Source organism: Sinocyclocheilus rhinocerous, unplaced genomic scaffold, assembly GCF_001515625.1.
Source record: "Sinocyclocheilus rhinocerous isolate Xijiao unplaced genomic scaffold, SAMN03320098_v1.1 scaffold795, whole genome shotgun sequence".
Lineage (NCBI taxonomy): Eukaryota > Metazoa > Chordata > Actinopteri > Cypriniformes > Cyprinidae > Sinocyclocheilus > Sinocyclocheilus rhinocerous.
Window position 1 is genome coordinate 893,584 of NW_015630361.1, and position 13,588 is coordinate 907,171.

At 33.9% G+C, this 13,588-nt stretch overlaps 1 protein-coding gene across 1 annotated transcript in view; it reads right to left on the bottom strand.

Annotated features, from left to right (window-relative positions):
- The window catches only part of cdh22 (cadherin 22), a 152,446-nt gene that overhangs the window by 62,022 nt on the left and 76,836 nt on the right, over nucleotides 1-13,588 (bottom strand). The window contains exons 4-6 of the mRNA XM_016552644.1: nucleotides 10,781-10,900; nucleotides 6,018-6,185; nucleotides 939-1,126 (exon numbers count right to left, since the gene is read on the bottom strand). Coding sequence (XP_016408130.1) covers nucleotides 939-1,126; nucleotides 6,018-6,185; nucleotides 10,781-10,900 — 476 coding nt within the window. The remainder of the gene's footprint in view (nucleotides 1-938; nucleotides 1,127-6,017; nucleotides 6,186-10,780; nucleotides 10,901-13,588) is intronic.

Genomic DNA, 13,588 nt, shown 5'->3' on the forward strand with positions numbered 1-13,588 from the left:
GTTTGGATCATTTCAATCTCATCTTACTAAGACATATTATTGGAGATATAGAGTGACCACTGATATTTATATGCGTTTTTACTGTTACAAAAATCTTACTTGATTTACATACTATATGAGCCATAAAAGCCTGATGCATCAAATTCAGTAAACATTTCCATTTAATAAAACATAGATTTTTCATATCTCAGGCTCAAGCATATATATATATATATATATATATAAGACCTGTGATACTTTTTTCTTTTATTATTTGATGAATAACAAGTTAAAAAGAACAGCATTTATTCAAAACAGAAATATTTTCTAACAACATAAGTCTTTACTGTCAATTTTAATCCATTTAACACATCCTTGCTGAATAAAAGTATTAATTTCTTTAAAAAAAATAAATAAAGAAAGAAAAATTTACTGACCCCAAACTTTTAAATACTAGTGTATGCTGTAACACAAAATTTCTATTTTGAATAAACACTCTTCTTTTTAACTCTTTATTTATCAAAGAATTCTGAAAAAAAGTATCACAGGTCCCAAAAAAATATTAAGCAGCACAACTGTTTCCAACATTGCTACTAAATCAGCATATTAGGATGATTTCTGAAGGATCATGTGACACTGAAGACTGGAGTAATGATGCTGAAAATTCAGCTTTGCATCACAGGAATAAATTATATTTTAAAGTAATTGGTGAAACATATGAAAAAATTACTGAACCCAAACTTTTGAACGGTAGTGTGTATATATATATATATATTCATCTTATTTTACTTATGTTTTTTTTTCTTTCTTAGAATACACTTTTGTATATTAAACAATCTTGGTGCTGTGTTGAATCACCACTTGATGTTAAAAATCACTAGCTATCAACAAACTACACCATACGGCCACATGTGAAGGACACAAGATGACCTTCAGAGCGTGAAATGTCTTCCATCTACCTTTTTGATGGTGATGACGGCCTCTTGTGTATCTCCATCAGTGGAGACTCTGAACAGCTCTCCGCCCTCCTCGTCTTTGATCAGGTAATGCATATCCGTATTCTCGCCCATGTCTGCATCTGTCGCGATCACCCGGCCGATCGACGTCCCAACGGCCGCACCCTCCGAGACCGAAAACTGATACATCTCTGTGAGCGAAAGAGAGGACGTTACTTTCACAACGGTTTCCATTCATGTTGATACACTGCGCTGAGAATGCATGCATATTAGGGCTGGGGAATACAGCAAAAGAAACAAAAAATCCTTTGATGATATTTAAGTATTAAATAATAAATATATATACTGTGAAATATTTAGTTACTCGGTATGTGTGTATTGGCTCTGAATGGGTTAAAAGGGGTGTTTTTTTAATAATAATAAAAAAAGTTTAGTTTGCACCATTTTTCACTAAATATCCTATTCATTTTACATGCACCAACAAAACAGTGCATAGCAATGTAATTCTTATGCTCAAGGCTGCATTTATTTGATTAAAAATGCAGCAAAAACATTTAAATTGTTTTGTTAACATTAAAATGAATTTATTGTAAAATGTAATTTATTCCTCCAGTCTTCAGTGTGTCACATGATCCTTCAAAAATCATTCTAATATGCGGATTTGCTCCTCAAGGAACATTTCTGATTATTATTAATGTAGAAAACAGTTGTGTGGTTTCATATTTTTTGTGGAAACTGTGCTACATTTTATTTTTCAGGATTCTTTGATGAACAGAAAGTTCAAAAGGACAGAATTTATTTGAAATATAAATCTTTTTTAACATTATAAATGTTTTTATTGACACTTTTGAACAACTTACTGTGCAGAATTGTGTGCACATCACAATGTCTGATTATCTTGAGTTATAAAATATTATATGTCAACGGATATGGATATGCGTTTTATTATTTTCAGGCATCACGCCAGACAGATCTCACGCTGTAGTCAGCACGCGTGTGTTTAACTTATATATCGTATCGGAGGCCAGCGCTGTGCTGTGACTCTGAATAGAGCGGCTGTAATAAACATCACAGGCTCAGGCAAATAAAAAGCACTTTGTCTCATTGCTCACATCAGAGCAGAGCGCGTGGCCAACGCTTTAATACATTTCATGTCTGGAAGCAGGACTCGTGTGTGTGTGTGTGTGTGTTTGCAGCCACACTGTATAAAGAGCAATGAAACACGTTGGGGTATCATGTTCCCTTTTCTGCTGTTCTTCCATCCTCCCTTTCCATTTCCTCCAGAGGAAAAGCAGCATTAGCTTTATTACAGCAAAGAGACTCGCTGTAATAATGTCTCAGATGCCCTGATGTCTGTTTTTCTCCATATTTCGATGACTCTCTCCTCTTTTTTTCCGCTCTCATTCTCCACAAAAGCCTCATTTATGCCAGTTTTGCTCTAGCATCTAATTCATTAAGCTGCTTTTTGTATTGTGGGCCCAACTGAAATCTTTATACTCCGTTATGACACATACTGCACTCAGGCATATTGCCTACATGACATATATTACAGACTGTACATTATGTAAGGCCAGGGTGCTTATTAAAGCGAGGTTTGAAATTGTGTTGTGTTGCTGTTGAAACAGCTTCAAATTAAATATAGCGCAACAGTCGACTTCTGGATGTAAACAGACCATTAATTTTCTCCATAGAGAAATCAATTCTTAATGATTATGTGTAAATCTTTCTAGACAGACATAGCACGAGGTCTGAGGTTAAGAGATGATATGTGAGTCTCTAGTAAACACAAGTCAGCCTGATTTGAAGATTATTTAAAGAAATGTTCAGAATGTGTCTGTGAATCATTCGTTTTAATGAATCAGTTCAAAACTCAACGAAATGAGTCATTGCTCAATAATGTTTAGTGGCATTCAGCATATTTTCCAAATGTTTTAATATAAAATGTACAACGTGATCTCATGATAATTCGTATGTATTTTACGTAAAATGTGGTTCTACAAATCAGCATATTAGAATGATTTCTGAAGATCATGTGACACTGAAGACTGGAGTAATGATGCTGAAAATTCAGCTTTGATCACAGAAATAAATTACATTTTACTATATATTCATATAGAAAACAAATATTTTAAATTGTAATAACATTTCATTGTTTTTACTGTATTTTTCATCAAATAAATGGAGCCTTACATAAGAGACTTTTAAATTAAAAAAAATAATAAAACTTACCAACCCCAAACTTTTGAATGGTAGTGTAGATTCAATTAAGTCACATCAACTTAACACTGATAAGATCAACCTGTACTGTGCACACGCTATATTACAGAATTTCTAATCAATAGAAATCCCATCCAAAAAGGTTCTTTCAAACAGTGGAATCATTTCGAGTTTAAAGGCTGGAAGGATTTCGACTGAACTTTAATGTTTCTGACCAAACACATATGACTGGCGGCTCGTTTGATAGACCTTCAGAACTGACAGCAGAGGTTTAGTGGCGTTCACACTCACAGCCATTTGCAGCAACAACAAAAAAAGCCACTCGTTTTCAATGAGAGTCGCTGATTTAAAGGAATAGTAACCTCAAAACATCTGTCATCAGTTGCTCATCCTCACAAAGAAGATTTTGACAACTGTTTTCAATATAACTAAAGGAATAGTTCACCCAAAAACGAAAATGTGCTGAATGTAATGAATGGATCATCTGCAGTGAATGGGTGCCGTCAGAATTAGAGCCCAAACAGCTGATAAAAACATCACAATAATCCACACCACTCCGGTCCATCAGTTAACGTCTTGAGAAGCCAAAAGAAACAAAAATGTTTTTAACTTCAAACTGTTGCTTCCAACTAAAATATGAGACCATAATCCATAATAACACTTCCTCCAGTGAAAAAGTCCATCTCCTGTTGTCTCTCACATCAAAATCCAAACACATATTTATTTTAAACTGTTTTGGACTGTCTTGGCTTGTAAACGATGCTTGATCTGTGCAGATTTCTCTCCTGATTCTGATTAGATGACTTTTTCACTGGAGAAATTATGGATAGAGGAATCATTTAAAGTTAAAACGTCTTAATGAAGGATTTGTTTCTTACAAACACGCAGCTTTTGGCTTCTCAAGATGTTAACTGATGGACTGGAGTGGTGTGGATTACTTGTGGATTATTGTGATGTTTTTATCAGCTGTTTGGATTCTGACGGCACCCATTCACTGCAGAGCATCCATTGCTGAGAAAGTGATGAAACGACACATTTCTCCAAATCTGAAACAAATGAGGGTCTGAGGGTGAGCACATTTTCAACAAATTTTAATTTGTGGGTGAACTACTCCTTTAAGACAACATAAGCATCAGCTTATCAATAAAGAGTATGAGCATTGGATATAGCAATCAAACATCCATTTGAGACTGGAAAAACACAAATACTAACAAACTAACCACCCTTTTTCTTTATAGAAGAGACTACACGCAGATGAATGTTCAAGAGCAAATGCAAATAGCAACATTCATCTCACAGCCTGCTTGTGTCACTTCTGCAATACAAAACTCTATTAGTTTGTCCCAATTGTTCAGATTTTCAAGTAGTGTCTGGCTTGTGCCGCATTCTCTCTTAGCAGGGACAAATGCTGTGCTTTATTAGTTTATTGTTGGAGCTGCTCAATGATTCCACCGCATTAGTCGTCTCAAAGTGAGCCAACGCAAACAGAGCTGTGCTGTTCCAGCATTACAGAATGTCAATGCAAAATTTACATACTTTGCCATCTGGAATTGAAAGTCTTTTGAGCGCTTAAACAAACCATTTACAATATTAATAATTACAAGAATTTTATCAAGGTTGCCTCTTCAGTTGCACAGAGAGAGCTCTACTTTTTCACATAATGTGTGCAACAGATGTTATGGATAAACTGCCATTTATGCTCTTTACTGATAAGCCTGATTGATTATTGATAAATATTATCAATAAATGAGACCTTATTGTAAAGTGTTACCTATTTATCAATGTTTGTCTTTTTTTAGGCCTGGAAATCACAAATTTTTTTTTTCCCCCAAGACCATTTGGTGAAGAACTAAAACATTAACTAGAACCAAACATATTAAACATAGTTTTCATTGATTGAAATAAAGCTGCAATAAAATAAAATACAAATATCAGATTAAAAACTTTTTAAAAAATAAGAGAAATTTAGAAATGTTGCCTTGACAGTTAACAGAAACAAAATAAGTTGAAGTTAAAGTACTAAAACTGAAATAAAAAACAAATAAAGCTGAATAAAAAATAAATTAATTTTAAAAAATGAAAACGATGAAAGCACAAACAATTACTGAAACAAAAGTAAAAAAATTAAATATTAAAAAAGATCATTTAAAATATGAATAAATGCTACAATAGAATATAAATATCACCAAAATAGCACAAATTAGAAATATTGTCTTGGCAAGCTTAATAGAAAAAAAATAAATAAAAACAACGTCATTAGAAAAGGTTACTAAAATTACTAAAAATGAAATGAGTAAATTAAAACTGAATAGAAATATGAACAAAATTACCTAAAAGTAACCTAAAATTAAAATGAAATTTGAAAATACAAAAAGGTCATTCAAAATATTAATAATAGCATGTAAACAATACTAAAATCATACAAATTAGAAATTAGCTACAAACTGAACAAGTCTGATCTATTGCATTACCTACACTCTAAAAAATGCTGGGTTAAATTCAACCCAGTGCTGGGTAAAATAGGGACAAACCCAGCAATTGGGTTGTTTTGACCCAGCGGTTGGGTTACTACCCAGAAGGTTGGGTTAAACATTTAACCCAACCGCTGGGTCAAAACAACCCAATTGCTGGGTTTGTCCCTATTTTACCCAGCACTGGGTTGAATTTAACCCAGCATTTTTTAGAGTGTAATGTTAACAAATGAGACCTTATTCTAGAGTTACCTATTTATTAACCTTTATGACTTGGAAATCACAATTTTTATTTTGCAAGGGCGTTTTTTGGTGAGCATGTGCTGAAGAATCTGTCAGACGGCTGTTCTGATGACTGCATTCACCCAAAGGACATGTCGTAAAGCGCACTCACTCTGAGGGAAGCGCGGAGGGTTGTCATTGACATCCGTGATCACTATGGTCACTGTGGTGGAGCCGGAGAGGCCGCCCATTTGGCCTGCCATATCTGTTGCCTTGACAACCAGCTCATAGCGGTCCTGCGTCTCACGATCCAGATCCGCCACGGCCGTCCAGATCACTCCTGAAGATGAAAAAAGAAGAGAGAGAGAGAGAAGTGGATTGATGGATGTTAAAGGTTGCACGAGCAGCATGTCTGAAACCACTAATAGTTATTTTTATGCTCTTAGAATTAACTTCAATTCAAAGAAACCATTGTGCAATTAAAGTGCTACCTAGAAAAAAAAGTTCCTCTTGCCATGGTTACCAATTAGCACTCTGATATGAATATAAATATAAAGGAGAACTTATTTGACTCATTTGAAATTATAAACGACTTTGTAGGCGAGCAGTTCACCAGTTTTCACTTGAGCGTTTGGGACTGACGAATGTATTTCATTCAAATTGTCCATCCGAACAATATTTTGCAGAAGTGGATCGAAGAACGTCTGTGTGAACAAGCAACTGACGTGAAGCTCTACTGAGATTCATAACAATTAAAGATCTGCATTTTAACCCAAACCATACTATTAAACATAGTTTTTGTTAACTGAAATAAAGCTGAAATAAAATATAAATATTAGATGAAGAACTTTAAAAAAAAATAGAAATGCTGCCTTGGCAATTAACTGAAATTAATTTAAATTGAAGTACTGAAATAAAATCTGAAAAAAAATAAAATAAATCAAAGCTGAATAGAAATATATATAAAAAAAGCACCCAACAAAAATACTAAAATGTAAACTAAAATGTAAATGAAAATTAAAAATAGAAAAAGCTAATTCAAAATATTAATAAATGTTATAACAGTATATATAGTATATAAAAGTATATATTTCTATAATAGTATAAATAGAAAAAACTAATAAAAATTACAAAAGCATGCCACATGCCAGAAAAAAACTTAAAATAGATTTAAATGAAAACTGAAAATATAAAAGGCTAATTCAAAATATTAATAAATGCTATAAAGGTGTGTGTGTGTGTGTGTGTGTGTGTGAGCGCATGTGTGTGTGTGTGTGTATTTAAAAAAAAAAATTATTTATTAGTTGTTGTTCATTTGTTCATTCACTTGACTCATCCTTAGTCAGAAAGAATCTTTTTTTTTCCCCTGCAGAATATGTTTGAAAAAGAGGCCTGTAAATTAAGTGAAATAAAATGAACTTAAGTTGAAGTACTACAATTACTGAACCTGCAGTTAAGCTGAATAAAAATATAAAAAAAGGGAAAAAAGACAGAAATTACAAAAACGTAAACCAAAATTAAAATTAAAACTGAAAAGTATAAAAAAGCTAACACCAACAAATATTATATTATATTATATTATATTATATTATATTATATTATATTATATTATATTATATTATATTATATTATATTATTTAAATGAAAACTGAAAATATAAAAGGCTAATTCAAAATATTAATAAATGCTATAAAGGTGTGTGTGTGTGTGTGTGTGTGTGTGTGTGTGTGTGTATAATAGCATAATTTTGAACCAGACCTTGTTCTTTACAGGTTTCGTGAAGCTCACACTTGTAGGTATCAAATAGATGAGTGATTTGCAAATAAACACAAAACTAGGATGTTTCAAAAGCCATGAAGGTCTGAAAATGACTTGCTTTTCTCCTCTAAAGCCGAGCTGCTGCAAGAACACAGGTCCTGGAATCAAGATATTTTGGGAGTGAAATAAAGACAATGGCACTGTGTTACCCTGAAGGACTGCAATTATCCTTTGTTGCCATGGCATTGGTTAGACAGGCATGGAAATTATGAGAATGGTAAAGGACACACGCCAGCCTGACACTTCTGCTGCGCTGCTCCTTTATTCTGTTCACATCGCAGGGAAACCTAAAATCGCCCTTTTTTAAGAATGCAGGCAAAAGATAAGCTGAAACACCAGAACCTGTTGCGTATAACCTTTCCTCTCTCTCTCTCTCTCTCTCCTGTCCTGATGTCACATGAGCACGACTGGATGCAGCGAATTTGACACAAAATGTGACAAGCCACTAAAAATGACTGTCAGTCATCTGACATTTGGCAGGAGATGAATGCAGACGTTACAGTGGCGATGAGTGAAAGATTTCATCAGCCACAATCTTACATCTACATTAAAGAGCCCATGAAATCACTATCAAAGCCTTGTGCTTTTCATTCTGTGTCTGTCAGATGCACTGGTGTAAAGCTGACAAAATAAGAGTCGTTTGTTATCTTTGAACTAATCTACAATAATTTCCCCACAGAAAGTACTGCCAGCTAAAAAAAGCATTACGCCATTTTCTTTATTCTAAAATGTTGTTTTTTGTTTTGTTTTGTTTTGTTTTGGAATATTTGAATTTGAAAAGCCCTTACAAAATATTTAATTCCCCAACATCATATTTTTAAACAATTAGGATGTTTTATTTTTATTAAAAAAAAATTAAAAAACAGAAAATAATAGAAAATAACACTTCTCCCAAATTTGCATTAATATAAACACATTTTGACACAAAAATGTACTTGAATTCTATAGAAAATAATGTCACACACAATAATAATAATAATAATAATAATAATAAAACATTAAATAATTTAATAGACAAACAGACAGACAGACAGACAGACAGACAGAGAGATAGATAGATAGAAAGATAGATAGATAGATAGATAGATAGATAGACACTGACGACTGGAGTAATGATGCTGATAATTCAGCTTTGATCACAGAAATAAATTAAATTTTTAAATATATTGATACAGAAAACAGTTATTTTAAAATGTAATAACATTTCAAATTTTTACTGTTTTTACTGTATTTTTGGTCAAATAAATGCAGTCTTGATGAGCAGAAGAGACAACCCCCAAATGAGAACATCATCAAACGGTTTGTAGATTTGGAGAGCGTGAGATGAGAAGCCATAGTTCAAACGCAAGCCACTAACACTGGATCTAATAAACTGATATTAATATCAAACTCCTCAACTAGCCCCTTTATTTATCCTGTGTCAAAGACTAAAAGCCCATCCAGGGATTAATGCTGTTTTCTTGGGAAATAAACAAGGTCAGGAGTGAAACACGCAGCTCATCTGCTTCCAGCTCATCTAACTGTTCTCAGATCAGAAGGAAGGAGCGCGCAGAAAGTCTGGCGGCTAACGTGGCTCAGGCCAAGCCATTTATCATCCGCTGCTCTCAGGTCTCGTGCCCGCCGGCCCGAAAAAAGAAATCATTAAAAGTTTAGTGCTAGTTCCCCAGGGGACGAACGCAGGCAGCAAAAGCGGAGATATTCCCTGGAGACTCCAGTGATGAGGGTCCGTCTGAAGCGGCCGGACCCTGTTTACTTACACTCTACTAAAACTCAAAAACAAAACAAAACATGCTTCAGAATTATTTAAGGAAGGAAGGGAACTGCACATATTTTTCAGAGTACTCATAGCACACTCATTTATGAATAAAAATGTGTATTTTATACACTATCGTTCAAAAGTTTGGGGTCATTTAGTAAGGACGCATTAAAATGATCAAAAATGACAGTAAAGGCATGTATAATGTTAGAGTTTTCTATTTCAAATAAATGCTGTTCTTTTGAACGTTCTATTCTTCAGAGAATCCTGAAAAAAACATATCTTGATTTCCACTAAAATATGAAGCGGCACAACTGCTTTCATCCAGTGTTCTTTCAGTATCATTAAGACATTATTATCCTTTTTTTTTTTGTATTTTTTGTATTTTCCTTTTCGTTTTAATTTCAGTTTTAGTAATTTTGTTGTGTATTTTTGTCATTTTATTTTATTGTATTTTATGTCTATATATTTTTTATTAATTTTATTTCAGTTTTAATTTCAGTTCTATTCTATTCTATTCATCTATAATAACCCTGTTTTCAACATTGATGATTATCAAAAACATTTCTTGCATATTAGACAATCAGAATATTAGAATTATTTCTGAAGGATCATGTGACACTGAAGACTGGAGTAATGATGCTGAAAATTCAGTTTTGATCACAGGAATCAATTACATTTTACAATTTATTCACATAAAAACAGTAATTTTAAATGGTAATAATATTTCATATATATTCATATACAGTGTTTTTGATGAAATAAATACAGCCTTGATGAGCAGAGAGGTTTGACTAAATAAAACTCATCTTAAATTAGTTCTTCACCAGGAATTTGGCTATTAAACAGTTTTTGAAACATGGCATAGAAATCACTTGCAATTGTCATAACTCTGTTAAACTAAAAATCAGTTTATCTACTGAGAAAATAAATAAGCTTTTACTTCATACTTGACTAACTACAAATATCATTCAATAGTAATTTTTCTAAATTGCTCACAGGGTTTTTCGGGGCTTTTTGTGATAAACTCAGTACTAAGTGCTGGTGCACTTACAAACGAAAATAACCAAGACTAAATTATAGTGCAGTCTATAAAAAGCAAGGAACAACTATCAGTAATAAGTAAAAACAATAAAAAACATAATAATAAAAAATAAAATCCCTAAAACTAAAATGTCATAGCTCGAAAAAGTTGATTTGTACATTTTCTGAACTAAGTGAGTGGAAAATTTGCAGAGTGCAAAACTTTTCATCATGATGTCTGGCTGCAAATGCAGCAATAAAAAGAAGTATCCAATTCATGACATGAATAAATATGATCTTTCAATAGGAAATGATAGGGGACTCATTTATGCACTTACCGGATTGTCGGTCAACAGTAAAGAATCGTTCTCCTTCCAGAACGCTGTAAACTATCCGAGCGCTGCTTCCATAGTTCGGATCATCAGCGTCCGAAGCCATAACCTTCATCACCGACGTACCTGCGGTCAAACACATCAATCACATCAGACCGAGCCTCACGACGACAGCATTTCATCAAGAAAAACAACAATCTGATGGATCTCATTAGCATCGAGTTATAAGTGTTGTACTTCAAGTAAATTTATTCAGTGCATTTTCTGAGCCAATTGTGTGTGCCTCAACAGCCTCCTGGCTCCCGATACAAAGCATATATTTACATTTAGTCACACGTTTTAACTAAAGCAAAGCCTGCAGCCTATAAAGTTTAATGGACCTTATTCCTGAGGGGGAAATGCAAGCTTCTCGCAAGAAAAGCCTGGAGAACGCAGACAGGAGAAGATAAGACACACAGAGTTTACAAGAGGAGTTTTCACACTCATGTCGCTCCAAACCTGTACGGCTTTCTCTCACAAAAGGAGAGTTTTGGAGGAATCTCTACAAAGCTCTTTTCTGTACAACAACAGCTCACTGTGGCCACGTCTGTCGAGCTCCAGAAACGACAGAAAAGTAGCATGAAAGCCTAAGAAAGAATAAGATAACTGTGTGTGAGGAACAGACTGTATTCTCTGAATATCTGATGCAAATAAGATGGAGTTTCAATCAATATAATATAGTACACTATATTATATATACATTTTTCTGATTTGCTGCTCAAGAAACATTTCTTCTTCTTATTATTATTATAAATGTTGAAAACAGGGTTATTATAGCTGAAACAGACTAAAACCATAAAACAAAATTACCTTACTTGAAAAAATAAAATAAAATAAAATAAGTTTTCTTCAAGAAACGACTAAAAACACATCTGTTCCACCTTTATTTGACCCTCTAACTCTAGCACTTTCTATTCTATTTTAATTCTACTTTATCTATATTTAGATATGTGTTTTTTACTGTCACTTTTGGTCAGTTTAATGCATCATTGCTAAATAAAAGCATTTAAGACATGACTCTTCCCCGCTCGGTGACTGTATATGTAGCGTAAAGCGGCGCTGAAGGACTCCAGAGTTTTTATTCGCTCTCAGGTAATTGCTGACAGCTGGTGGTGTCCGCAAAAGGTCATCGCTGCAGTCTCTCACCGAGGCCTGTCACGATACTGTCCGGCCACATAATAGGCCTATGCTAATTAGGTTAATTAACGGGAAGTGTCAGAATCTTGTTTGTCTTCCGTCACGAACGCCGCCTCCCTTGAGGGATTACAGAAAAGGACAATGTTTTATCATTAAAGCGAAGCGCTTTCGCCGAAGCCAAACACCCCGATCTCTATCTGTCTGATAGCTTTCTGCTTTCTCTAACCTTCCATCCGTTCGGTGGCCTGAACAGAAACAAACATCAAACGCTCAGATAAAACTCGGAGGATATTGTGACACGTTTTGCCATTTCAGTGTGCGGCCGCTCTTTCAAGTTTAGTTTTGTTTATGGCGTGCTATTTTGCCTAATGGGGCTACGGAGGCAAACTTACCACCAGGAAGATTTGCTGGTATATTAAGGAAACAGACTCTGCGTATCGGCATTCAGTGCAACAAATAACTGCCGACCATTTTCAGGAAAAAAAAGCACAATCTTCAAAAGATCACGGATGCCTACTCTGCTCCAGGATAACTCTGAAAACCGTCTGCATTGCATTACAAATCTAACTGTAAGATTGCATTTCTCTTGTTAACTGGGAGTGGAGATGCAGAAGCCCTTTCCTTTCATGGGATTACTTACTTATCTTAATTTTCCACAGGTAATAATCAGCATGAAGCTGTCCGACGGCCCGCCCTGAGTCGAGTAATGCCACTGGTGAAAAAACTATATAAATGCAAATGCTATTTTATTGTGTTTACACTGAAACAGGAAGAGGAAGCACGTTAATGCACTGCCTCGGATTCACTAAGAGGTCATTAGATCCTGGTTTATGCATCCTGTGGTGGCTCCTGGGAATGCATAAAAGAAAAACACACTAGAGGAGTTGGAGACATACACAATTAGACTTACATGAATTGGAAACTATTTATCAGATGAAGAAAAAAGGCCAGTCAGGCTTGCATTAACAAAGTTGACTAGCCTTTTATTGTATTTCATTATTTCATTTCATTTTACTGGGCTCTATTATTTCAATAAAGCTATTTTGGAATGTTATGTTTTTTTTTATTATTGTTGCTAATTAAATGGACATTGTTTTGAAGAGTTGCTTAACTCATTTTCAAAGATCTAAGTATCAATTAAAGTCTAAGTCAGTAAAATAAATCAAATTTGGTGTAAGACTTACTTGGAAACAATATTCGCTGAGAAATTGCTAGTAAATAATCACAAAGAAACTGAATGTAACACATTGAATTAAATGTGACATTTTGAAGTAGAAACTCTTGTAAAACATACTCCAGTAATCTTTGTTTTATCTACTTTGAACAATCAATTTTATAGTGACATTTAGAAACGGATTTACTAATTTTTATAATTTTATAATAATGGTAAAAGACTGTAAAAATGCTTTGGTAAAAAAAAAGGGTTAAAGGCAAGTTCTCTTACTATACAGTGAAAAACTGTAATAGATCGAATTTGAAGTAATTTTACAGTGAAATTTTGTTAAAGGAGACATATTATGCCCCTTTTTACAATATGTAATATAAGTATCTGGTGTCCCCAGAAATGTGTCTGCGAAGTTTCAGCTCAAAATACTCCACAGATCATTTATTATATCATTTTGAAAATGCCTATTTTGA